Below are 27,600 nucleotides of genomic sequence, written 5' to 3'. Positions count from 1 at the left end.
ATGAAAACCCTAACTGGGCAAAAGTTTATTTTCTGAATCACCATATATCATAGACAATTGCTATGTCTTGTTTAACTCATTACTGTACAATTTTATTTATTCTTTTGACTCTCAGCACTGCTGATCTTGACCAGCCTCTATAAAGCACTTCCTGTCTGCATGCACATGCACCAGTATTGGCTGCACATCCTTGCTCTTGACTGGTTCAACAGTGGACCACACCTGCACAATATAGCTCAACATGGCCACTTGAGTCTCCACCAGGAGTGTGTATCAGGGTGAAAATGCACTAGTACAATTGGAAGACACTCAACATACCCTGTAACCACTTATAGAGCCACTCAAGGTTCTCTGCTAGCGAACAATTTGTTGTCTCACAGAAATGTAGAGGTGGAGGCTGTTTACTGCTTGATCCAGAAAGCAAGGAAGCATGGGGCAATGGGAGATACCGCACACCACTAGCTGATTAGGTGCAGAGGAATGTGAATGGTCTCAGTCTTGAGTTCCTCTTGAGCTTCACCCCTGGTGCATTTGTCCTGCCCACTGGAGCATAGCCTCTATTACTTAGCCTCAGTGGACGGGGAAAAATGCATGAGGAGCGAGGCTCAGGAAGAACTCAAGGCTGAGACCATTCACATTCCTCTGCACCTTTTTAGCCTAGTGATGTTCGATGTCTCTCATTCCCCCATGCTTCACAATTTAGAGACAGTTGTCACTTTATAACAAGAAGTTCTAAATTACCTCCCTGGCAAGATCAACTTCAGTTATTTCAACAAGATCTGCAGATTTAAATTGATTGAAAACAATGTTTGAAATATCTCTGTGATCCCAGATGGTGATCACTGCCATTTGAGAGCAATCATCTGACAAAGCCATGTTTCAGAAGCACTGAGCACCTTGAAATGTGTATCACAGATGGCTCGCCCTGTCAGAAATCTCACTGCTGAAGTACCCAGAATATATAAGACACAGCTGGTGATTGAACACTCCAGCATTTGTTTAAAAAGGAAGTATCTAGTTTGGATGGACTGAAACTTTACTAATGTAAAAATGAGAATATCTGACTAGCAGAAATGTTTCATGTTACTTACTAATTTACATCACTTATACTTGAGTTTAATTTCACTAATTTCCAGTATTATGGTTATATTATTAATATATGGTTCTGTCTTCTTCTAGGGACTGTTTATCCTGACTTTGAAGTACAGTGGTCACTACTATGGTCTGAGTAGAGAGGCCGTGGAGTCTGTTGCTAGAGAAGGTCTTGCTTGTTGCACACACATGGAAATAGAGGTGTTTCTTGCATTGTATATTCATAAATCTAGTTATTCTACAAAGGGTGACCTTTTGTTTATTTTGTTCTGGTACTGGATCATATGGATTACTATAATATTGGAAAGAATCCAGTGCCAGAGATTTTATCCTTCCCTTCCCCCCATCCTCCATAGGCATAAACATGCATGATGAAGTGGTCCAAGCTTGCACGTTTATTGAAAGATCTTTAAGCAATTGGGTCCAGCCTGCATATCTAGCTTTATTAAATAGAGCAGTGCAAAGTACAGTAGCCTGTGCCCACTGATCATATCTCAATTTACTCTGGACAGATCAATATAACATTTTTTATTTACAGTTGTGTTCAAAATAATAGCAGTGTGTTGAAAAAAGTGAATAAAGCTCAAAATCCTTCTAATAGCTTTTATTTCCATACACACAAATGCATTGGGAACACTACACATTCTATTCCAAATCAAAACATGAAGAAAAATATATCAAATTTGTGTTGTTCCTGTAAATAATTTGAAGAAAAGTGAATATTAGACTGTTCAAAAAAATAGCAGTGTTTGTATTCTTCTTTACAAACTCAAACATTCACTATATAAACTGAAAAATGTTTGAAGATTTTGCTTTCCTTTGAATCACTTAATTAATATTTAGTTGTATAAGCACTGTTTCTGAGAACTGCTGTACATCTGTGTTGCATGGAGTCAACCAACTTCTGACACCTGTGAACAGGTATTCCAGCCCAGGATGATTGGACTACATTCCAGAGTTCTTCTCTATTTCTTGGTTTTGCCTCAGAAACTGCATTTTTGATGTCACCCCACAAGTTTTCTATTGGATAAAGATCCGGGGATTGGGCTGGCCACTCCATATTGTCAATCTTGTTGGTCTGGAACCAAGATGTTGCACGTTTACTGGTGTGTTTGGGGTCGTTGTCTTGTTGGAACACCCATTTAAAGGGCATTACCTCTTCAGCATAAGGCAGCATGACCTCTTCAAGTATTCTGATGTATTCAAACTGATCCATGATCCCTGGTATGTGATAAATAGGCCCAACACCGTAGTATGATAAACATCCCCATATCATGATGCTTGTGCAACCATGCTTCACTGTCTTCACAGTGTACTGTGGCTTGAATTCAGTGTTTGGGGGTCATCTGACAAACTGTCTCTGGCCACTAGACCCAAAAAGAACAATCTTACTTTCATCAGTCCACAAAATGTTGCACCATTTCTCTTTAGGCCAGTCAATGTGCTCTTTGGCAAATTGTAACCTCTTTAGCACGTCTTTTTTTCAACAGTGGGACTTTGCGGGGGCTTCTTGCAGATAGCTTGGCTTCACATAGGCGTCTTCTAATTGTAACAGTACTCACAGGTAACTTTAGACCTTCTTTGATCTTCCTGGAGCTGATTGTTGGCTGAGTCCTTGCCATTTTGGCTATTCTTCTATCCATTTGAATGGTAGTTTTTCGCTTTCTTCCACGTTTTTCAGGTTTTGGTTGCCATTTTAAAGCATTTGCGATCATTTTAGCTGAGCAGCCTATCTTTTTCTGCACTGCTTTATATGTTTTCCCCTCTCCAATCAACTTTTTAATCAAGGTACGCTGTTCTTTTGAACAATGTCTGGAAAAACCCATTTTCCTCAGAATTTCAGAGAGAAATGCACTGTAACCAGCATGTACAACATTTTCTGCCTTCCTTCCTTAAATAAGGGCAATAATTGCCACCTGTTTTTTCAAAGAATGAATGACCTCACTAATAGAACTCCACACTGCTATTATTTTGAACATGCCCATTTCAATTAGTGATTCAATTACACAGAATCAGCAGCATGCATGTCATGACTGTTGGGTCTGTTGGATTTCTACTACTCTACTATACCTGCTAGTAATTTATTTGCCATGTAGAAATATCATTTCTACCAAAAACAGTGATTGATCAGGTTAGTGATGTCTGACTGCTATTATTTTGAACACAACTGTAGTTGCTCATGATTATAGATTGTCAACATTCTATGTTTTAAAGAAGAACTCCATGCTATTTAAGTGGAAATAATAAATCTGAGACAAACCGCTATGACGTTAAACCATTACATGACATTACCTGTGCCCCTAAATGGTTTTTGTGCCGTGATAATTAAATGTGTTTCTGTAAACATAGTTTCAGGGTTTTTTTTGTTTTTTTTGGTTGAACTGGATGGACTTTGGTCTTTTTTCAGTCAGACTAAGTAACTATGTAAGAAATAGCAAATGTAGAGAAGCATCCAACTCCAGCTGGATTCTGCTCCCATGGTTATTCACTACGGCTGGTTGTTGATCCGGTTTGTCTTGCTGACAGATAAGTACCAAGAATATGAAAGATTAATGCAGAAACACATTGTTTCTCCGTAGATGTTAGCTTAAAATTCTTGCAGTCAGCGGCCTGTCCCTAAAGGGGATTTCGCCTTTTCTTCACATTCCTAACCATTGACTGAGCTTTCCCTGTTGCTTTGAGTTCTGCCTTAAAAAAGTAATAGTATGAAACTGATCTGGGTTTATATCTATGTTCTAGGGTGTAAGAAGTTTGAAGAATTCCTACTTTAAACCACGTTACATCTTGCTCCTGCCAATGAACAAGGAGAAGTATGAAGGCTGGTTGAGGAGGAAGGGTTTGTTCACTAGACCCGAGATAGATGTTGCTGTGTCTAGAGTGGATATATATATAAAGATACATCAGGACTGCCCAGGCTACTTTGATGCAGTCATAAATACAGGTAATAGCATTTTATTTCTTTTTGTTTTTACACTTTAGTGCAATATGAACTAGTATGTAAATTCCTTCTATGCCAAAACATTTGTGGACACCTGCCCATCAAACCTATATAACCTTGTTTGATATCCCATTAAAAACCATGGGCATTAATATGCAGTTGCCCCCCTCCTCCCTGCTGCTATAACAACCTTTGCAAGGTCAGGTAATGATGTTGGTGAAGAATAGCTTGCTTGCAATTGTTACTACAATTCATCCCTAAGTTGTTCAATACGGTTGAGCTCAGGGCTCTGTTTTGGTCAGTCAAGCTCATCTACATCAGACGTCTCAAATCATGTCTTGAAGGATCCTGCATTGTGCACGGGGTAGGATAGTCATGCTGTAACAGAAAGTGGCCTTGCACAAATTGTCGGTACAAGATTGGAATGCACAATAGTCAAAAAAAATGTAACTGTACTGTTTGTAGTAGTACTCACAATACCTTACACTGGAAATATCTTTAATCAATAAATAGGAAGGGCATCTATATACTTTTTTCCATCTATTGTATTTTTATTGATTATTAATATTAACCAAAATTTAATATAAAGATATTTATTGCCTTTTGGTCTTTGCACAGATGATTTAGATGAAGCCTACAAGGAATTGAGATTGCTTGTTAAAGAGTACCTAGGCCTGACTGAGCAAGGACAATCCAGTCAAAGCTTAACCAGAGCTAAATCTGGAACTGGTAATTATACTTATGTAATTTAAAGCAATAAAACAATATACAGTTGAGACAATTTATTTGGCTAAACAAATAAAATTGCTGTTGCAAATATTCTATATACTTCTGTTATGACCCTTAAAGCATGCATATTTTTTCCATGCTAAATCAATCATCTTGATATAAATTTTATCAATATGTGCAGATTTGTTAACACATTTTTTTCCTGGGATTGACTTGTAAATAAATAAAATAATTATATATATACAGTGCTCAACATAAATGAGTACACCCCTTTTGAAAAGTAAGATTTTAATCAATATCTCAATGAACACAAGAACAATTTCCAAAATGTTTACAAAACTAGTTGTATAGAACATTTGTTTAGCTCATTACATGAAAGTAAGGTTAATAATATAACTTAGAGTAGAAAATCTTCAGTTTTACTCAAATTAGTTGATGGAAAAATGAATACACCCAACAACAAAAACTACTCCATCTAGTATTTTGTATGAGCTCCATGATTTGTAAGGACAGCACCAAGTCTTCTAGGCATGGAATGAACAAGTTGACAACATACTGCAACATCGATCTTTTTCCATTCTTCAAGAACGACCTCTTTAGAGTGTGGATGATGGATGGAGAGTGATGCTCAACTTGTGTCTTCGAAATTCCCCATAGGTGTTAGATTGGGTTCAGATCAGGAGACATACTTGGCCACTGAATCACTTTCACTCTATTCTTCAGAAATTCAACAGTGGCCTTAGATGTGTGTTTTTGATCATTTTCATGTTGGAAAAGTGCCCACTGACAAAGGGCACAGAGTGATGGTAGCATCTTCTCTTTCAGTATAGAACAGTACATCTGTGAATTCATGATACCATCAATGAAATGCAGCTCCCCGACACCAGCAGCACTCATGCAGCCCCAAAGAACACTACTACCACCATGTTTCACTGTAGGCACCATGCATTTTTCTTTGTACTTCTCACCTTTGAGACGCCATACAGTTTTGAAGTTCCAAAAACATTTGTCTTGGTCTCATCACTCCAGAGTCCCAGTAGTCTTCTTCTTTTTCAGCATAGGCCCTGGCAAATTCTAGGCGGGCTTTTTTGTGCATGGGCTTTAGGAAAGGCTTCCTTCGTGGATGACACCCATGCATACTATTTTTCTGCAGTGTATGTTGTATTGTGTCACAGGAAACAATCACCCCAGTTTGGCTTTCTACTTCTTTAACTAACTGCAGTGAACCTTAACGTTTGGTCCCTTAACAAGTAGGAGGCACATATGCAAACTGTTGTAATTCCTACACCTACCTCCTGGAGAGTGTTCTTGATCTGGCCAACTGTTGTGAAGGGTGTTTTCTTCACCAGGGAAAGAATTCTTCGGTCATCCACCACAGTTGTTTTCCGTGGTCTACTGGGTCTTTTGGTGTTGCTGAGTTCCAAACAGTTGTTTTGGCCACGCCTAATGTTTTTGCTATCTCTGATGGGTTTGTTTTGTTTTTTCAGCCTAATGATGGCTTGCTTCACTGATAGTGACAGCTGTTTGGATCTCATCTTGAGAGTTGACAGCAACAGATTCCAAATGCAAATAGCACACTTTAAATGAACTCTGGACCTTTTATCTGCTCATTGTAATTGGGATAATGAGGGAATAACACACACCTGGCCATGGAACAGCTGAGAAGCCAATTGTCCCATTACTTTTGGTCCCTTAACAAGTGGGAGGCACATATGCAAACTGTTGTAATTCCTACACCGTTCACCTGATTTGGATGTAAATACCCTCAAATTAAAGCTGACAGTCTGCAGTTAAATCACATATTGTTTGTTTCATTTCAAATCCACTGTGGTGGTGTATAGAGCCAAAAATGTTAGAATTGTGTCGATGTCCCAATATTTATGGACCTGACTGTATGTTGTAGATATGCAAAGTATTTGATCTAATGTTATCTCCTATACATTTAGATTCTGGAAAACCTCTGACTGGATCCTCACCAAATGATGCTACTAAAGGCTCTCCGAACAACACCAACAATGAATTTCAGGATTCTGCTGCAAGAAATTATTCAGCTAGAGTCTCAGCCAAAGTTTCCTCTCAAAAAACACCTGCAGTAAATCACTCTTTTAGTCACGGCCAGACTGTATATCATTTACACAGAAATATATGTCATATGTTTAACCATGATTATTGCTTTCAGGAGGAGGCCTCTGTTCGCAGACGTCAGCAAGCAGCAAGACAGGCTTTAGCGGGGAAGACTCCTGGAACATACACCCAGCTGTTTCAGAGGTGAATTGAATAGTTTTGTAATAGAATTGAGTAAGGATGCTCATACTGTACATAGGCAACATAATGGTAACATTGGGCCTGACCTGGTAGATAATGTGAATACCTGATCTACGGTTTATTTGTGACGTTATATTTGTAGAGGTCCAGTAACTGCTCCAGCAACATTAGGCACCCACCGCCGCCTTCTAGACCCCACATCATGCTCATCGATGAAACCAAGTGGTAGTAACGTAACTGCAGATCGTAGTTTCCCACCAGCCAGCCCTGAAACCAGGTAAATAACAATATGGTATATTAGATTTTCCATTGTGTATTGGTGTTTTTGAGTGCTGCTGTATATGATTTGCAAATTTTTTTGCACTAAGTGCAGTTTTCTTCGTTTCATTGAAATTATGAAGAAATTGTGCTTGAAATGTCAGTTTGGGCAGAGTTGGCATTCTGAAGCATATACAGTTGTGCTCAAAAGTTTGCACACCCTAGCAGAAATCATAAAAATGTTGGCAATTATTTTAAAAATATGCCTGATCATGCCAAAAATACTGTAATTTATTAATGAAAAGTGATCATATGAAGCCATTTATTATCACATAGTTGTTTGGCTCCTTTTTTAAAACATATTGATAACAGAAACCACCCAAATAGCCCTGATCAAACGTTTCCATACCCTGGAATGTTTGGCTTTGGTACAGACGCACGGACACACAAAGGTTAAAATGGCAATTAAAGGTTAATTTCCCACATCTGTGATTTTGTAAATTGCAATTAATATCTGTGTATAAATAGTCAGTGAGTTTGTTAGTTCTCATGTGGACGTACTGAGCAGGCTAGCTACAGAGTCATGGGGAGCAGAAAAGAACTGTCAAAAGACCTGCATAACAAGGTATTGGAACTTTATAAAGATGGAAAAGGATATAAAAAGATATCCAAAGCCTTGAATATGCCAGTCGGTACTGTTTAATCACTTTCTAAGAAGTGGAAAGTTTGTGGATCTCTTGGTACAAAGCCAAGGTCAGGTAGACCAAGAAATATTGCAGCCACAACTGCCAGAAGAATTGTTCAAGATACAAAGAAAACCCCACAGGTAACCTCAAGAGAAATACAGGCTTCTCTGGAAAAAGACAGTGTGTTTTTTCTTTTTTGAGGGAGTGCAATACAACAAATTACCTGCATGGTCATGTGACAGAAAGGAGCCTTCACTGCACCAATTCCTCAAAAAAGCTCAGTTACAATATGTCTGAGAACACCTTGACATGCCTCACCTGGCATTTCGTGGCATTGGCTCAGTAAAGGCTTCTTTCTGGCAACTCAGCCCTGTAGCTCATTTTTGTTCAAGTGATTGAACAGTACTGACTGGCATTTTCAAGGCTTTGGATATCTTTTTATATCCTTTTCCATCTTTTCAAGCTCCATTATCTTGTTACTTAGGTCTTCTGACAGTTCTTTTCTGCGCCCCATAGCTCAGTATCTAGCCTGCTCAATGCATCCATTGTGAGAGGTAACAAACTCACTTATTATTCATACACAGACACTAGTTGTCTGTGTTTGAAAAGCCACAGATGTGGAAATTAACCTTTAACTAACCATATGTGTCACCTTGTGTGTTTGTGTCAAGGCCAAACAATCCAGGGTATGTAAACATTGGATCAGCGCTATTTGGGTGATTTCTGTTATCATTGTAAATTAAAAAAAGAGTCAAACAACTATGTAATAATAAATGGCTTCATATGATCACTATCCTTAAAGCAGATTTTTGGGATGATCACTCATATTTTCAATATAAATGCCAATATTTCATAATTTCTGCCAGGTTACGCATACCTTTGAGCATAACTGTATATGTTGGAAAGGTTAACCTATTATTTATAAAATGTAGTATTAATAGAAATCTTGGACAAAGCGTAAGCCATATCCTGCCAATCAGTTAGTTCTATCATATAAAGAAGCTTGGTTTTTGGATCATAAAGCGAAGTATATATAGTAGATATATTCCACGACCTTTCAGCATGCCAGAAACTTGACAAGAGAGTTCAAAAGAAGTAATTGTTAAGGGTTCCGTTTAAGTTTGGATTGGAAGGACACAATTTGATTATATCGAAAAATTTCACTAGGGGGTAGTTGGTGCTTATCTCGAAAATATTGTGAGGAATATGGGCGATTCCCATCTAAACAGTCCCTGATACATAGAAAGCCCTTATTGATCCACCACTGAAATAAAGATGGCATATGCCCAGGTACAAATTCAGGATTACAAAAAACAGGAGCTAAGGGGGTATGGAGGGAAGATAAGGATTTACGGATGCGCAGCCTGTCCAATACTGTTAAATGATAAGATAATGTAGGGCATAAAATGGGAGGAGGCAGTCAAATGGGAAGCCACATAATAGAGCCAATAGCATAAGGATGACAAGATAGGGCTTCAATGCTAACCCACTGGGGTTTAGGACCCTTGACTGTAGTGTAGGAGAGCTGCATTATCTGGGCCGCATGAAAATAGGCCAAGAGGTTGGGAAGTCCCAAACCGCACATACTTTTTCTTGGAATGCAATGTTGAATTATTAATTCGGGGTGTTTATTACCCCACACAAATCGAGAGACTTCGGATTTGTAATTGCAATATTTCTCCTCAATCGGTAAAGTTGGAAAAAAATAGAGTAATCTTAGTAGGAAGGTTATTTTGATAGAGTTGATTCTACCAAACCAAGACGGGGAAATCCGCCCAGCTAAAAAGGTATTCCTTGAGTCGTTTAAAAAGTGGGGGATAAAAGTGGGGGATAATTAGCATGATATAAAGTCACAAAAGAGTGTGTAAGATGGACCCCTAGATAAGGGAGGCAAGTCAAAATGGTCCTAAAGTTGTTTTGGAAGAGTTTAAAGTTAGTCCAGACGCCAGAGAAAATTGATGAAGCAGAGTCAACAAATTGGGCAAAAATGTTCAGGGATTCGAAACATACATAAGAACATCATCAGCAAACAGGGCACATTAGTGTTCTTGTCGGCCACATTGGATACCCGTAATGTCAGGGTGACAACGAATAGCAATAGCAAGGGGTTCTATTGCCAGCGCGAAGAGTAAGGGAGAGAGTGGACACCTCTGTCTAGTACCACATCTGATAAGAAGATGAACCGATTTTTACCCACGAATAGAAACCTGAGCCGAGGGATTACAATACAAACCTTGTAATAGGAAAATAAAAGTGGAGCCAAACCCAAAGGCACTCAACATATGAAATAAGTAGTCTCAAGTCAAACTATCGAATGCCTTGTGAAGATCCAGAGATAGCAGCAAGATTTCCCTTGGTAGGAAATTATCCCAGTTATTTTTCACTGCAGATATTAATGCTAAAGTTTGATGGATCTGATCAAGTGTTTGATGTCCCCGATTAAACCTTGATTGGTCATCGTGAATGTAGTTTGCCAGAAACATATTGAGGCACAAGGCCAAAACCTTAGTAAGGATCTTTAGGTCGCAATTGATCAGAGAAATAGGGCGGTAGTTAAGAACAGCAGTGGTATCTTTATTAGGCTTGGGAATAACACTAATATACGCTCTATTCTCATCATGTGGCACTACACCCCCATCCCATGGATGACTGAAGTAAAGACCCATATGTGGAACCAAAAGATCTGAGAAAGTTTTATAATAATTATGGGGAAGACCATCAGGTCCCAGTGATTTATTTTAAGAGCTAAGGTTTTAACCGCTTTCTGGATTTCCTCACTAGTGATAGGTTGGTCCATGAGTTCTCTATGAGCCTCCTGGAGAGATGGGAGAGTCAAAGATGTAAAAAAATGATTAACAGACGGGGAGGCATTTTCTCAGGGTTGACGATAAAGGTCAGTATATAAGGAATGAAATGCTTGAAGAATTTTGCAAGGGTCTTGGGCTTTGTGAACAGTCGATAATCTAATTTTAGGGAGACCTATATGAGAATGCCTGGGAGATCTCGCCACGTGAAAAATTTGTGGTTAGCCCAACGTAACTGTTTATTTGCCGAAGTAGTTTGGCATAAATTAAGTTCAGTGCGGGCATGGTCAAGTTTAGCCAACAAATCAGGGTCGGGAGTCTTTTTATGTTGGGCAGCAAGAACACTATAAGCTTTGGATTTAGCCGAAATCAATTCATCACAAGCCTTTTTGAGTCGGGAGGATAGCTGAATAAGAAAGCCCCTAACTGAGGCCTTATGGGCCGCCCAGTTTATAGCAGAATTTGTGTCCTCTGCTTTGTTTGTTTCAAAATAGAATTTCAGATGAGTAGAAATATCAAGACAATAGGATTTGTTGCTCAAGAGAGATTCATTAAGGCGCCAATCAGGGTTAGCCATCTCAGTTGTCAAGGTGGAAAGCATTAATAGGACAGGATCATGGTCAGACCAAGATGTAGAGACAATCTTGCAAGTGAGCAATTTAGGTAGCAGCCTAGAGAGGAGAAATATATGATCAATGTGGGAATAACAATTATGAGCTCTGGAGAAGTGAGAATAATCTTGGGAAGTTGGATTAGCCTCCCTCCAGGCGTCAACCAAATCATAGCGAAACAGTAACTGGGCAAACTTTCGGCTCTGTCTGGAAGGGGATCTAAGCATGGCAGCGCGAGACTTGTCCAATATCTGATCCAATGCTAAATTAGAATCTCCAGCCATTATACGTAACATCGCCCTCAAATTCTGAAGCCAAAGAGTAGAGTAGGGATTGGAAGAACCGCACCTGATTAGCATTTGGTGCATAATAACCAGAAAGGTGACCACATTTTCTCCCAGATGCCCTTTCCCAAAAGATTGCGTTCCTCCCTATCTTTAATTAACTTAGTTTCGGTGAAAGATACCACACCGTCAGCTCCTAAGGAGCGGTAATGATGGTAGGCTTTAATACATTTAGAAGGAGAGCCAAACTCCAGGACATTATGAGAAAGCAATCGACTGAGATCTCTGTCAGACTGTTGTGAAGACATAGCTAGCAACAAAGTTCCAATAGACGTGTAAGCTTACCCACCATGGCAGAGCAGCAGGAATCCTGAGTATCCAGTAGAGAACATGGCTGACCCTCATGCAATGAGAAAGAAAAGGATTAGAAAAATATAAGAAAAGAATAGAGGCTAGACACTTAGGGTAAACATCACCCAGTGTCAGAGGGAATATTACAACATACATTATGAAGCAACATGGAAAAAAATAAACCAAATAGTCCAGGGTTGCGGCCCCGGAAAGGAAGGAGTCTTCCCAAAGACCAACCTCTGGGTAGAGTCCAACAATCTGAGAGGGCACATAGACACCTCCCGGCACAAAAAGAAATACAGTACAGAACATAAATGGCAACCGATAACTCGCAAAAAAAAATCAGAGAACAGCAATAACATAGAAAACCTAAATTAAGCAATTGCAAATGGACAAATAGCTTGAAACAAAACATACTCTTGTGAAAAACAAAAAAAAAAACAAAACAGAGGAAGGGGGAAAGAGAAAAACGCACACAGGCAGAAACCAAATAAACTAACAATGGTAGCTAATGTTCAAATAGGGGACAACAGAGAAGCTACCACGTAGAAAATCCAAGGCACATCAATGGAGGATTCTCAAGTAGCTCGGCGAGATGGTCTAATCTTCTTCGATGGTGAGGCAGACCAGCGAGGCAAAAGCGGAACATTGGCCCTGGATTGGGTGTGGGATGAAGGACTATGGGAGATGAAGCCCAGCTGGAGTAAGATCTTTTCCCCTTCATGAAATATGGAAAAAGTGTAGGGTTTACCATTGTAGGTAAATTGAAGCCAAAATGGATAAGCCCAACGATAGCGAATATCCCACTGTATCAAGGAGGAGAGTAGCGGTTTGAAGGATCTTTTTTTTCTGGATGGTGGTTTGAGAGATATCTGCAAAAATTAGAATTTTGTGACCAGCAAGTTCCATGTCTGGATTTTCTCTAGCATATTTCATGACCGCTTCCTTAATCCGGAAGAAGTGTGATTTGACAATAACATCTCTAGGAGGCCCCACCGGTCTAGGGGGAATCAGGGCCCTGTGAATGCGGTCAATTTACAAATGGAGGTCATCATTCTTAGGCACTGCTGATCGCATTAACGAATTAGTAAGGGTAGTATAAGATCTTTCACCAATTCCGGGAGTCCCCAGATACAGAAATTGTAGCATTTTTAATGTAAGCTTCTTCCAGTCGGTCCTGCAACTCCGTAATCCTATTAGAATTTTGAGATACATTATGGACAGTGGCATCTACTTTAGATTCAATACTATCCAAACATTGGCCTAATTCCTGGAAATCCTGCTTTAAATCTGCTGCTAGCTTAGTAGTAGCTTTATCCAATTCCTGCTGTAACAGATCAGCAAAGCGGGCAATAAGGACTGTCTCCAGAATACTGTGGTGGGATAGGCGGAGGTGCTGGGAATCCCGCAGGGCTATCCAAATCAGGGTCCATGCCACTATTTTGGCTGAGGAAAATATCAGCCATCTCATTATCCAAAGAGGAAGTGTGGGAATCATGGCCTAAGGAGCAGGCAGAGGCCTGTGATGGAGATGCAGCAGGGCTAGAGGAGGGATGGGGGGAATTAAGAAGCTCACTCACCACCTTAGTAGAAGTAGTAGGATCCACATCACGGTCCTCAATGCAGGAAATGCGAGCCCTGGTCCTCTTTGGAAGAGGCCTAATTTGCAGGGAAGAACCGCCAGCAGTGGGACCGGAGTCGGCCACCATCTTGCCCCCCCTGCCCGCCACGAGGAGTGGGTGTTGAGAGCTGCTCCGGCCCTTTCTAGCCATATGGAGAACGGCTCTACAGTGCCCGTAGGTGACCGGATCCAGTTAGGAGCCTGGGCGAGGTCCTGTACCCGCTATAGGTCGCTGGATGTGCGGGGAGGATGCAGAGCAGTTCACCGGGACATCTGCTCCTGCAGCCCACGCTTGCGCACCTCCATATTGTGCTTTTAATGGAAAATTGTCAACTCTGCAAGTCTGTGCCATGTTGCTTAGGAATGCATTTTTCCCCATCATCAGTACCTCACTCTTGGGCAGAGGGTAAAAGATAAACTGTTGATACATTGTCCAAAATACAAAAAATTCCGAGTTACGTGGTTGCCAGTGCTAATAGATGGAGCAGTACCCTTTGCCAACTACAACAGGGTATTAAACCATTTATCATGCTTACTAGGCAAAATAGCACCAGTCAAAACATAGTAATGTGTTTTTAAGAGGTACATACTACTGGTACAGTAGCACTTAGTGTCTCACAATGCGACAAATCAACATCAATGAATAATATATTGAATAGAGCATATCAAAACAAATAAAGATGATCAGCAATTTAAAAGCTACATGAGCCATTCAACTTGCACCAGTTAGCAAATGTATGCACATGGCATAACACATAGACTATGGAAAACCATAGTTACATAGGTTACAAAAAACCACAAGACACAAGTCCATCAAGTTCAACCAAGAGGCAAAAATTAGTAAATAAATAAATAAATTGAAAACCTCCATAAACAAAACTCAATACCCACAGTTAATCCAGAGGAAGCAAAAACCCTTATAAAGCATGGTCCACTTTGCTCCAACAGGGGATCAAATTGTTCTTGATCCCCTTAAGGCAGTTGGATATTCCCTGGATCAGCAATCTCTGGTGTTATTAAATTTTAATACCCAGTTATATTCTGTGCATTTAGAGGGTCATGCAGCTTTTTTTAAACAATATACTGAGCTAGCTAGAAATAGTTGTGGAGAGTGTCTATTCCATATTTTCTCAGTGCTTACTATGAAGAAGCCTTTCCATATGCAAAGGATAAGACCTCTTTTTCCTCCAGACTCTGAGTGTCGCCTCTAAGTGAATAACTTTGTACCAAGTTCACTGTATGGACCATTTATATTACATCCCCCATAAAGCAGTAGTAAACACTGCTCAGTGACTTGTACCTAAAGTTAAGCTACAGGTTAGGAGATTTTCACTATTTCTGCAGCCGGTGACGTCAAACATACTTGTTTTTCTCAACAAACACAAAGTTCCTCTTTAAGCGTTTTACCGTTAACAGTCCAAAGATAAACTGTATTTTGCAGTGTGTTTATATACAATCGATTTTAAACATTCCTAGTTCTGTTTTGTACTTTCTGATGACAAAATTCCCTCCCAGTAAAAGTCTTGGAGAGCAACTCTCAGCACTGAAAAATTTGCTCTCTTACATTTTTTTTTATCTTTCTAGTATCTTTCATCATTTCAAGTTCGGGCTTCTATAAACTGTATCATACAATTGTCTTGTAATAAAATCATCCAAAAACAAAAAAGACAAAAAGGAGTATGCACATACTCTAGTTACCATACAAAATGTATTTATAACTGTATAGTACTCTTTACTCCATATATACGCTCCCCAAGACATAGAATTAAAACAGACAATCGTCAAAAATACATATTTTAGAGCATATGTTTAGGCAAAAGGATACTTGGATAATAACCACATTACATTCATATAATATACTGTATGTGAAAATAACGTGGTTCTTAGTTAAATATTCTTGACAGTTGTCTTCTTTAATTGTATATCTTGGTGAAAGGGGAGAGTATACAGTATATGGAGTAAAGATAACTATACATTTACATGTACGGTAATTAGAGTGCATATTTACCCCTTGTATTCCTTTTCTGTTTTGAGATGAGGTAATTTCTGTAGGGGGAATACACCCCATTATAGTTGGTGGTTGGGGAAGTGTCAAATGTTGTATTTTATTGTTGTAATAAGTTTGTAAATGCCCACCCTTTTACTGTTCCAGCATTTGGATTACACCAGTCAATTTCAGGGAAGTTACAATCACCAATCATTACCATCTTCCCAACCCTTCCAATTTGTGTAAGGAGCTGAATTTCTGCCTCCTCATTAACCTTGGATGACCTGAAACAAGCTGCAATAATTACCTTTTTAGTATGCACACCTATATGTCACTCCACCTATGGTGCCTTAACACTATCACACTCTCCATCAACAAGGTCCTCCTTTCACCTTTTTATATCACTTCTCACATAGGGGTTGATTTACTAAAACTGGAGCGTGCAAAATCTGGTGGAGCTGCGCATGGTAGCCAATCGGCTTCTAACTCCAGCTTGTTCAATTAAGCTTTGACAAAAAAAAACCTGGAGGCTGATTGTTTTCTATGCAGAACTGCACCAGATTTTGTACTCTCCAGTTTTTGTAAATCAACCCCATAGCGACAGACACTGCCTCTGAAAGAGAATACAGCCAGGAATTTTAATAGCTCTGTCATGTGAAGAATGAATCCACGATTCTGCAATACCAATTAAATTATAGACTCTTTATGCATTTAAGCTTCCAACTCTCCATTTTGCTTGGCAGATCTCTGGCATTGGTGAACAAACACATTAACCCATTGTTATGTTTTGCACTTGTATTTACCATATCTTTTTGAAGTACTGTAGTTGTCAATGTTTGTTTATAATATGGGAATCTTCTTGTCACCTTCCATAGCCCTCCCCTAACCATTCTATATTAATATTAGTGTCTGACCCTTGTCTCACTTATCATCCCTATTATAGTCTAAAACTAGCAATACAAAGAGTATTTTTTGCTGGTTCCTGATGAACTAAGCAAAATTCACTCTGCATGTGGCCCAGTCAGCACCCTCCTGCCCAACATCCTTCAACTAAAAAAGACCAGTGCAGAAAATTGTCAGCCAAGCAGCACCTGCATCCAGTCCCTCCTAATCCTCATTTTGTATTGCAACTGTACTGTTTTCCTTTATGTTGTAAAATCTAAATTACAATAATAATAATAATAATAATAATAATACAGGTATTATTTGGGAATGTTGACAGCCGGCGGCAGCAGCTGTCAGCAAACAGTAGCCGAAGCGGGAGATTCATCCATTTACACAGTTTAGCACAGGCTGAAAGAAAAACAATCTATTAATTTAGGTGCAAACCATCTTTATTATATACGTTTTGCCCCAGCAAAAAGGTGTGTGTGTGTGTGTCCCCTTGTCCTTTCAACTTACACCAGGTCTTTAGCCATATGTTTAACTCTCTAAGCTCCCTCTGTCTTTCTTGTGTTGCACATCCCACAGGCAATATTCCAGAGTTGGTAACCTTGGAGGTCCTATCCTTTTAACTTGCTGCCTAGTTCTTTAAATTCATTCTTAAGGATTCCCCATCTTCCATGAACTCTGTCTTTGGTCCCTACAGATCAAGACAGCTGGATCATGCCTAGCTCCTCCCAGTAATTTGTCTACCTGGTCCACCACATGCAACATGGCATATAATCTCCAACTGTCTAGACCTTCCTGCATTACTCTCACCACCCCTACTAGAAGGGCTGATTCCCAATTTGTTAGGAGTAGCAGTCACATCTAGGGTTGTCACCTCTGGGTTTGAGTTTATTAATGATCCCTGTCAATAAAAACACAAATGCTTTGCCAAGGATTGAGCACCAAGCACATATTTTTGTGAATTATCATAACACTAATTGTGTAAGTACTTTTTAACAGATATACAGTTTCATATTTTGCAAACATCTGGGGCCAATTTGACAATGATAAATAAGTTGTGCATTGTAACCTAAAAACTAACTGTAAATGAAAAAGTAAAGCCACAATGTAAAAAATATTCCAGTCAATGTTCTCAAAGTTTTTATTTTTAATTATTTTTTTTTAACATGATCACTTTTAAAACCCTCAAACTTTAACATTGTATATAGCTGTAGAATGTCATTATGAAAAATACTGATGGTTTTTGATTAGGATGCCATCACCTCAAGACAGTGTTGCTGTGGGCATGTAAGAGTCCTTATTAGTCCACAGTTTATACAGTTTTCATAGGCCATTTGGCCTGGATATACATCTTGCAACCAGCCCAAGTATCCAAATGTAATTATTTCTGAACGCCTGGACATGTGTATGTCATATACAACTATGTACAGTTAAGTGGAAATACAATGACTATATAAATAGTATATTTTATTTTTTGTTACCACAGTTCCAGGGACTCCAGGCCTAGTTCTGGCTTGTCCTTACTGTCCTCAGCTGGTGCCTTTTCTGCTAGAAGATCATCTTCTCAGCCAACCCCTATCATCAACATTCAGTCCCCTCCAGAAGAAAATGTAGAACCATTGGATCTCTCGGGTATTAGGCAAGAGCTTGACAGTTTATCAGGTATGCAGTGTTTCGTTGCTTAATTATTCCTGGGCTGCCAATATAAACATATATGTTACATCCATTTCTGAATCTTTTTACTGGCTATCTTAGTACATTTAAGTGTAAAACTGAATGCACCTTATGTTCTTAAAACTGATGGAGAAATTAATTGAAATATATGATATTATATACATAAAAAATATAAAGAAATATTTTTTAGAGCATTTGTTAATCAATAAATTGCATCACTTTAACTTTCTGCTGTGTTTTTCTATTGGTACCAGTATGCACAAAGTCCAAATCTAATGTGAAGTAGGACTGGATGGAATAATTGCAGAAATATTTCAGGAGTTTATTTATTGTAGATGAATTAGTTCACTTTTATTTTGCGTGACATTTCTTTCTGTATTACAGGATTCCATTGATTTTTTGAAAATATCAACAGGGTCACACACAAAAAAATAATCATGTATATACAGTCTGCACTGTAGACTGTGATTTTTCTTCTTACCTTTACAATTACACTTTTAATCACCATGTTAAAATGTTTGGAGTATTTATATTAACATTTATTTTACTATATTGATAGCATATAATATAATAAACTTGAGTACTGTTTAGACCTGAAGAAGGGGACTTTCCCCGAAAGCTTGTCCTCAAAATTGTATGTTAGTGCAAATAAAAAAAAAGTATCATGGACAGTGCTCAATTGTTCCTGTCGCAAATGCACTAATACGGCTACAATCACCTCAAGCAATAAACTTCCTGAAACACACCCATCAGTACACCAGAACTATACTGGCTTCTGATGTTAATTAATTCACTTGGACTTCAGCTTGCATAAATTAGCCCAATGCACTGGCATTCTCTAAGGTCAAAGCCAAATCAGCTAACCCCTACTTCATCAAAGAACTCTCCATCCATCACCACTTGTCCAGTTATAGACCTCTGTTATGCTCAACCAGAAATCTAATCAGTACATTAGCATTATCAGAGCCATACTGTGCACACACAGATTAAATAGCTTTCCAATCTTGTTCTTTTCACTCTCTCCAGGCATCAACCTCAACACCAATTCTTAACATTTCATGTTGTCACAAGCCCTGGTCTCCTAAGTCCACCAAGCCTACCTGGAAACCATCCTTACCTCAGAGAGGGTGGACATCTGTTGGCATTGACACCAGTCTGGATCTGAGACATCCCAAACCTCTGAGTCCAATTTGTCATTTTAAAGGGTTAGAAAACAGAGTTTCTGTCTCAATCCCCTTACATTTTGCTTTCCAATATGTAGCTTGAAGCCAAAATGAAGGCAGATTTAATGACTGCCTTGCACCATCATCAGATACAATTGGGTTTATTTACTAAAGTTAGAGAGTGCAAAGTCAGGCTTACTTCTGCGTAGAAATCAATCAGCTTCCAGGTATTATTGCAAAAGTTAATTGAGCAAGCAGAGGTTAGAAGCTGATTGGTTTTTATGCAAAAGTGAGCCCGATTTTGCACTTTCCAGCTTTAGTAAATAAACCCCGAGTGGTTGTATCAGTTCCTCTTAAAAATATTTTTTTCAGGGTTTCTTTTCAACCTATACTGTATATTGTCCCAAAAATCAAATTGGGGCATCCATCCAACACTGGACTTAGAATCCCTAAACAGATGTCTTTGTGTGTCAAAATTCCAGATGGAATCAATGAGATCTGTCATTGCATCTCTCAGATGGGAAATTTCACCCTGCTCCTGCCTCTCCCTTCCATTGAAGGATTCCTTGGCCACATCCTTGTCTGCCAACATCCTGAGGGTTATTCGTTCCTTCAAAACTTTGGCTGGATGATAAACTTTGCAAATCTACTCCCCACGTCTCACACCATCTGGGTCTAATCTTGGTAACAGTCCAAGCAAAATCTTCCTTCCTCAGAAAAAAGTTGCACTCCTGTGGTCCCACATGCAGACCCTCAAAATGGCACCCCTCAGTTTTCTTCTGCATGAAGGTTTTCAACCAAATGGTAGCTTAATTTGAGGCAGTTCTCTTTGTCCAGTTTCACTCCAGACTTTTTTAATCCAACATACACACATCTCTGAACAATCAAATCCATTCTTGGATTGCCCAGTGTTTCTGTCCAGCCAGACGAATTTCTCCCTGACATTGTGGATCTTAATGTTGCCCTTGGATTGGGAAGTCATTCCTTCACATGTCTCGGAATGTGATAACAGATGCCAGCCTTACAAGCTGGGGAAGAGTTTACAGCTCCCTGAATGTCTAGGCAATATGATCCCCAGAGGAGTCAAAACGTCAACTTTTCAGAACCGAGAGCCATGAGGTTATGTTTACAAAACTGGACCTCCCTTCTGCAATGTCACCCAGTCCAGGTATAAGCAGACAATGCAATATTGTTAGATTAAAAAAAATCAGGGGGACACCACAAGTCAAGCTTCTCTAAAGGAAACAAATATGCTATTTTCTTGGTTGGAAACTTCAAAATCTCTGTCGAAGGTGGGGAAAATCAACGTCCTGGCCTCTAGATTCAACAACAAGCTGAACAAATTTCTAGCCAAGACCAGAGATCTGTTTGTGCTCAGCTACTGGGGTATGCTGCCTGAAGAGGCTTCAAGCATAATCTGGTGCCTTCCCCTGCAGAGTCTGTCTCTGACTCTTACAAGTCCTTAAATCAAGCTGTCTATGGCCCCTGTCACCACCTTTGACTCAGGACTCAGAGTCCTAGCAATTTATCTCTGAATTGACTGTTTTTGTGGCACCACAGCCTATTGCTGTTAACTCAGATTTACAGGTGGGTGTTTCAAAGCTTTTTGATGTAGTGTGTCCTAGCTTGCATCTGGAGGATCAGCCCTCTCTTTGGATGATCGGGACACCCCTTATTAGCCCATTGGCTAACCTCTTTTGTCTGGCACCTCCTTCAGTTGCCCCTTACTATCTTTCTTGTGTTGCTGCACAAAGCAATGCAACTTCCCAGGTCTTCTTGGGTTCCCCCCACTTGGGATCCTCCCACTTGAGATCCCTTGGGCCTGTCCAAGTGTGTATATGGCTTCTGGATTCATACCCCATCCAGAGTCCCACTTCCTTTTTCAGGGTAACTTATACTCTTGAGTACCGATGAATCCCTCTTCTTGGTATCCCTGGTGTTCCTCAGAATCCCCCTATTCCAGAGGGACTCCCTGACCTACAAGGTCAAATGGGACTATGTCTGTCTCTAACTTAGCAAGGATATGATCCCTTGCCAAGGAAGGGATCTGCTACTTCCCAGAGCACTGCACCCTGTGTCTACCCTAGTGTCTTTTACTGGTATACCCATTTTGGGATGCTCAGACAACCTTCCAGTCCACTTTTTTGCAGCCAGAACTGTGCTGAAAGGGCTACACTCTGTGTGACATTGGACCTCTGTTAACAGTCAGGGATTGTCCCCCTTTTTCACCCCATCAATGGTCTGTAGGGCATTGAAGGAAATCTTAGCATGGTCTCCGCTTCTCTTGTTGACTCTTGGTCTATTTCATTGTCCCTCTCTATTGTTGGGAGCCTGGGCTTTGGACGAGATATCAAGATGGTCTCCATGCATCAGGAAGCACCTGTAATGACCCCATGCTGGGTTGTCCCTATGTCAAGGGCTTGGATCTTGTTCTCTCTGGTTTTCTCTTGGATCCCACTGTAAGTCACCATCCTGAGCTGGACTGTTGGATATCACTAATGTGTTGTAGGTGCTTCACCTTTCGGTAGGTTTATCAGTGATCCCCATGACAGAACAAATGGCCTAGTCCTTATGCTGAGAGTGCTACTTTCAAGCACTACTACTATTTGTACTACATGTCTCTCTTAGAGACAATGAATTAACTTCTAATTGTCCTCAGTTGCTTCCACATGAAAGGAAGAGATTTGCACACCTAAGTGCTTCTCATCTGCTGCATGGCAGTCAGAAGTTGTTGCTAGAAGCAGAACATGCTGGGATCCTGCTGAAGGTACCTCTTGTTGGGGATAGAGCATGTCCAGAGGCCGTATGGGCCATGAGTACAAGGTAATGGATCCTGTTTCTATGACTGTTTGCAGGCTCTTGTGGAAGTTCCTCCAGATCCTTCTCAGTTGTTCTTAACCGTGTGGTTAGATTCTGATCCTTTGTTCCATGACTACAGATGCTTTGCTGGACCTGGGTGGGTTTGCAAATTCTGGATACCATGTTCTGTGCTCAAGTTTAGGGAGATCCTGCTGTCAAGCCCCAGAGACACCTTCAGGTGTTAAAATTGATGTTTTTTTGCTCATCTTCTTATTCTTTTTGTATTCCCTTGCACCAATCTGGGGTTACAGTATACTCTTCTGTCAAGCCCCAGAGGTCTGCCTACCCTCGTGAGGTACCTCTAATGCACACTACCAACTTTTTCAGTCAGGATGACTACATGATTTGTACATTACCTGTCTCAGGGGTCATCTAGTTATCCTACCGGGATAGTATGCTGTTAGAATTCTTAAATTCTTTGGATATCTTATTTGCAAAATTGCCTAGCCTGGCAACCTCATTTTTATCATGAAACCTTCCTAGACCCTTTTAGTTTTGGATAAAGTAGGGAAAAGTTATAATCTCTACTGTTTTATGTTTTTTTTAATTTTGTCCCATTTGGGAGATTTCCCTTTACCTTTTTGTACTGGAGATGCAACAGTAGGATAGATTAAATTTTCCTAAAAAGGTAATTTCTGTCTTAGAAAGCCATCTCCCAAATTTTGTCCCAGTTGAATGAATTACAGTATAACTAAAGGCAAAACATTTTTTTTTTCTAGTGTTTGACAGTAGAGATGGATTAGAACACCTGTCAATTTTTATTGCTGTCTGTGTCCCTGTTAGGGAGAGTCACCCTCTCTATTTGTCCTTTTTACTATTATCAAAAGTGAAAGTAAAAGAAAACCCCAAATTTTGGGTTGTCCCCACAACAGTAATAGAGAGGAAATTTTCCAATTGGGACACTAGTTCTGGTGACCTGGAGGGCCCCAAGGGAAGCGCTTATATTTCCATTGATTGATTTTCTCTCACTTCCTGTTTTGGCTATGCAACAGGTAGTGAAAATAAATCTCCCCAATGGGTCATAGATGGCAAAAAAATAAACTGACAGGAGTTATAACCCTCCCTTACTCTTTCCAAAATGAAAAAAAAAGTTTTGCCTATCTTCCTTCTTGGTAAAAACTACAATTCTGCATTACAATTTTGAAATTTTATATTTTCTTTCACTTTTGTCTGGATGACAATAGTCACCAGGACAAAGAAGGTTGAATCTTGCCAGCTGGGACCCTTAAGAGGGAAATAAGAATTTGACAGCAGATTTAAAAAAAAAAAGGTTTTGCCTTTACATACACTTTAATCTGACTATGCTAAACCGAAATAAAAATAGTAATCTGGGTTAATATACTTTCCACATCATCGCTCTGTGCAGTGTTTATTTGATCAAGCCAATATGTGTGGGGTTTTTTTTTTATAATCTATAAACGCTTTTATCTATATTACAGGTGATAAAAAGAATGTGGGCAACACTCCAGACACACCACGTCTACCATCATCTACACGCTCTAATGTCAGAACATCAAAGTCCAAATCTTGTTCATCGCTGCTTTCTGCTCAAGCAAGCCGCCCAGGGTCTAATACCAAACCCATTCTACCACCTATTCCATTAGGACGCAAGAAGTCTCCAAGTTAATTCAGCTAGCCCTTCTGTACTATTTTTCTAAATTCACTCCCTAATAAAGTGATGATTTGGGATTTTATTTTTTTCTCATATGCTTTGCATTAAACGTTGTTTGCTGAATTCCTGTTTCAATGGCTATCCAATATCATATATTCAAAATGTTTGGTTTTTTAACTTTGGTTGACTTATAGAGGATAAATTACTGAGAGACCATTGAGAGTCTTTACTCAATAAATTATAGTTGTGCCCAATTTGAATACCCATTCATGTGCAGATGAAATCAATAGAAATTTGCTTTTCATATGATTGAATCTTCAATCTGAGCTTCCTGGCTGTCATGATGATCCCAGTGGCTTCAGTACCTTTTGTGTCATTGAACTAAAACAAATTTACTGTTCCACAAGCTCTAAGTCTACTTGCTGCCTGCTTCTTCTGGGTCAGTGACTCAAAGTACTGAAGCTAGATGCAGTCAGGCAACTAGCATTTTCAGAAAGTCATAAATCTGTAGCAGAAGCCTACAAAAAAACCTAGTTACTGGGGATGTTGGGTTTACTAGGATAATGATGTATCTGCGCATAATTACAACATGGCCATGTAAATAGATATTGCACTTTTGGCTGAACCTTCAGTAACCAAAATGACATTATTTATATGTACCATTTTACAAGATTAACTGATTATAATTCAATAAATTATAAACTACTTTGATTGGTCAGAATATTATATTGAGTAAATACTTAAACTGTATGCCTGTTTTACTAACATCTACGTCAAGGTTTCTCAGCCAGGGTTCTATGAAACCCTAGCGGTCCTCTAGAGCAGGGGTGTCAAACTGGCCACCCTCCAGCTGTTGCGAAATTACAAGTCCCATCATGTTTCTGCCTTTAGGCGTTATGCTTGTAACTGTCAATCTTGCAATACCTCATGGGACTTGTAGTTTGGCAACAGCTGGAGGGCCACCAGTTTGACACCCATGCTCTAGAGGTTACTAGTGGTTCCTTGAGTAATTTCTTCCTCTCAGAGAAGTTCCCACTTACACAATTGATCCTTTTAGCTATCTGTAAGGGTGATTATTTTTCCAGTGACCACAAGTGTAAGGAGCATTCTTCCCAATGACCATTACACTAATGTAATGTATCATGAGTTATAGATATAGTCATTTTTAGCAGGGGTTCCTTGAGACCAGAAAGGGTTCCTCGATGTTGGGGGGGGGGAAAAAAAAAAAAGTTGAGAGGCTGTTTTTTTTTTTTTTCTCTCTCATATTAGGGATGTCACCATTTGTTAAAAAGCCAATCCACCCAAAAACTGATAAATGCTTTAAATATTGTGGTATTTGAAACAAATAACATCACGGTCATGCTTATGGCCCTCAGGAGCTTTATACCATAATGTACTAGTATTCACTTCATATTAAAATATTATTGCAAACTTGCGTTTCACAGAATCCACTCTCATGGGCGCTTCCATCTACTCCGACTTCCTTCCTTGTTTGGACTGGTCAGCTATGATAAGGTCACCATCAATCCCATGCATGTTCACTGGAGTCAAATGATCACGACTTAGAGGGGGGTGTCATATAAATGGATGCTGAGCAAGAGGAACTGAACACTGGTAAACAAACGCCATTAGCCAGTCATGAAAACCCCTCCTACTCCCATCATGCTTCTATTCTAGGAGGATGGATGTCTTTTTTCTCTTTAGAAAAAAAAAGTTTAAAGCAGTTGTAAACCTATTTTTTTTCCCTAAAATAAAAAACATTATACTTACCTGCTTTGTGACCACTTACCTCCACTTCTGGGGGGCACACCAACATTCTCTACTCTTCTTCAAGTGCCTCCATAGCAAGCTGCTTGCTATGGGGGCATGCTCCCACATCGGGCTGTGTAAATCCATAGCTCAGCCGCACCCCCTGCTCCCTCCTCACAGGATTTGATTTACAGCAGTAGTAGCCAATGGCTCCCGCTGCTATCAGCAAAGATTGCGAGACCAGGAAGAGGATAGAAGAATTGCTGCAGATGGGACAGTGCTGGATCAAAAGAAGACTAAAAGTGTTTAAGGGGTGCTGGGGGGAAGCTGCTATTGAATAGTTATTTTTTTTTACCTTAATGCAGAGAATGCATTAAGGTGAAAAATAGTAATTTAGAACCACTTTAACTGTTTTACTAAATATTTTTTTCTTTATCAGCAATTTTTTTTTTCATTCCTGTCTTCATTGTTTTACTGCTGAGCTTTTATGCAGCTCTATGGTTCAGCTAATCCTGTACAGGACTCTGTAGGGCTTACCTGTAATGCGCTCCTTTGGGCACTGTGCTTAGCTCGTGGCATTTCTCAGACACCTAGCGTACTCTATTGTTAGTGCTTTAGATGTTCAGGGCTATGGCACATCTACTGGCATGACCTAGTCCCTAATGACTTGCTTGGCAGTATGCCCATGGCTGGACGGAACATTCCTGTAAAGTGGCATTTGATCTGCATTTAGCACTCTGATTGCCTAGTTCATTGCTTTTTCTCCTCAAAGCACTCCCCATGCCTTCAACTATAGTAAGTCTCCTGGACTTCACCCTATATGAGCATAATGAAACCTAATAATTTTTTTACTGCCATTGTTTTTCCCCAAAAGGGTTGATGCTCTGTAGAAAGCAGTGCTGTGTCAGTAACTGCAGCTTTGTGCATGCACTGTACACTAATTCTTTCTGCCTTTTCAGCAGTCGTCTTTTCACCATTGCTCCCATCATACACATACTTCCAAGGCAACCAGTTGAGAGCTGCACTCAGTTTAAATACACCAGGCAAGAAGGGGAAGGCTTTCTGACTGGCTGCAGCACGACAGGAGGAAAAGGGTGCCACTTTGATTAGCTGTGCCATGACCAAGAGACAGAAAGCCAGGCTGGGCAGGGGACTAGCCTTGTAGTTTCTTATATTAATCAGCATCCGAGACCAGCTGATGCTTACAGCACTCAGTCCTGTGTAAAAACAAAAAAACATGCTTGTGGAATCACGGGTACAACAAGAACCACAGCAGAAAGGAGGTAAGGACAAACCAAAAGCTAGTAGAAATACAGGTAGAAGAATCACAGGTGACAGATCAGATCTGCAATTTATGTGTGACTCCAATACATGTCCAGTAGGTGTCCTGGGAGTACTATATGTAGAACCCAGTGATTAAAAATCATGTTACAGGCTAGCCTCGCAATCCACAGCCCAGCAGGTCCTGGTACAGCCTTCAAGGTGCTGCTAACAGCTTGACGACTGATTGAAAAAAAAAAAACCTATATTCTCAAAGTAAGAATGGTCTCATATGAGAAAAGATGACTTCATCTTGCTAGGGCACTAGCAAAAAAAAAAATTGAAGCATTATGGGAGTGGGAGGGTTTATACTTGGCTGGTCAATGGTTTTGTTGTTAAAAGGACAAACAAAAGCTTGCAGAATATCTAGGGAAAAGGAGGTTGTCAGGAAATCGCACTCATCTAGAAAACAGCACCATGCAGAAAATGCTCCATACACTTCTGAAAATTCAACTCTTCCTGTGAAGTGGAGGTGTTTATGGGCTGGGGGAGGACTGTTTTATTGGTTAATGCATTTGGGTATGTCATACTGGTAACGTACAGTAAACGTTAGGAGGATGATATATATGTAGGGTAAACAATCGTGGACATTATACGCTACCTATAGTCAAAACCTAAGAAATGCTCTGGTTCCCACAGAACTGTTCACAAAGGCCAGGAAAAAAAACAACCTGTATCAGATTATAAATGAACATCTGGGCACGGA

General features: G+C 39.8%; 1 protein-coding gene across 2 annotated transcripts in view; it reads left to right on the top strand.

The window, feature by feature from the left end:
• The window catches only part of LRGUK (leucine rich repeats and guanylate kinase domain containing), a 97,413-nt gene extending 72,877 nt beyond the window's left edge, over positions 1-24,536 (top strand). For both annotated transcript variants that reach the window (XM_089676872.1, XM_089676873.1), the window contains exons 13-20: positions 1,180-1,293; positions 3,832-4,033; positions 4,649-4,759; positions 6,706-6,851; positions 6,939-7,027; positions 7,167-7,301; positions 18,004-18,179; positions 23,653-24,536. In XM_089676872.1, the coding sequence (XP_089532998.1) occupies positions 1,180-1,293; positions 3,832-4,033; positions 4,649-4,759; positions 6,706-6,851; positions 6,939-7,027; positions 7,167-7,301; positions 18,004-18,179; positions 23,653-23,840 (1,161 nt within the window). In that variant the 3' untranslated portion in view covers positions 23,841-24,536. The remainder of the gene's footprint in view (positions 1-1,179; positions 1,294-3,831; positions 4,034-4,648; positions 4,760-6,705; positions 6,852-6,938; positions 7,028-7,166; positions 7,302-18,003; positions 18,180-23,652) is intronic.
• The last annotated feature ends 3,064 nt before the right edge of the window (positions 24,537-27,600 follow it).

This window comes from Staurois parvus, unplaced genomic scaffold (genome assembly GCF_062004578.1).
Source record: "Staurois parvus isolate SC_StPar_1 unplaced genomic scaffold, SC_StPar_1.0 ptg000175l, whole genome shotgun sequence".
NCBI lineage: Eukaryota > Metazoa > Chordata > Amphibia > Anura > Ranidae > Staurois > Staurois parvus.
This window is presented reverse-complemented; position numbering and strand designations above follow the sequence as displayed.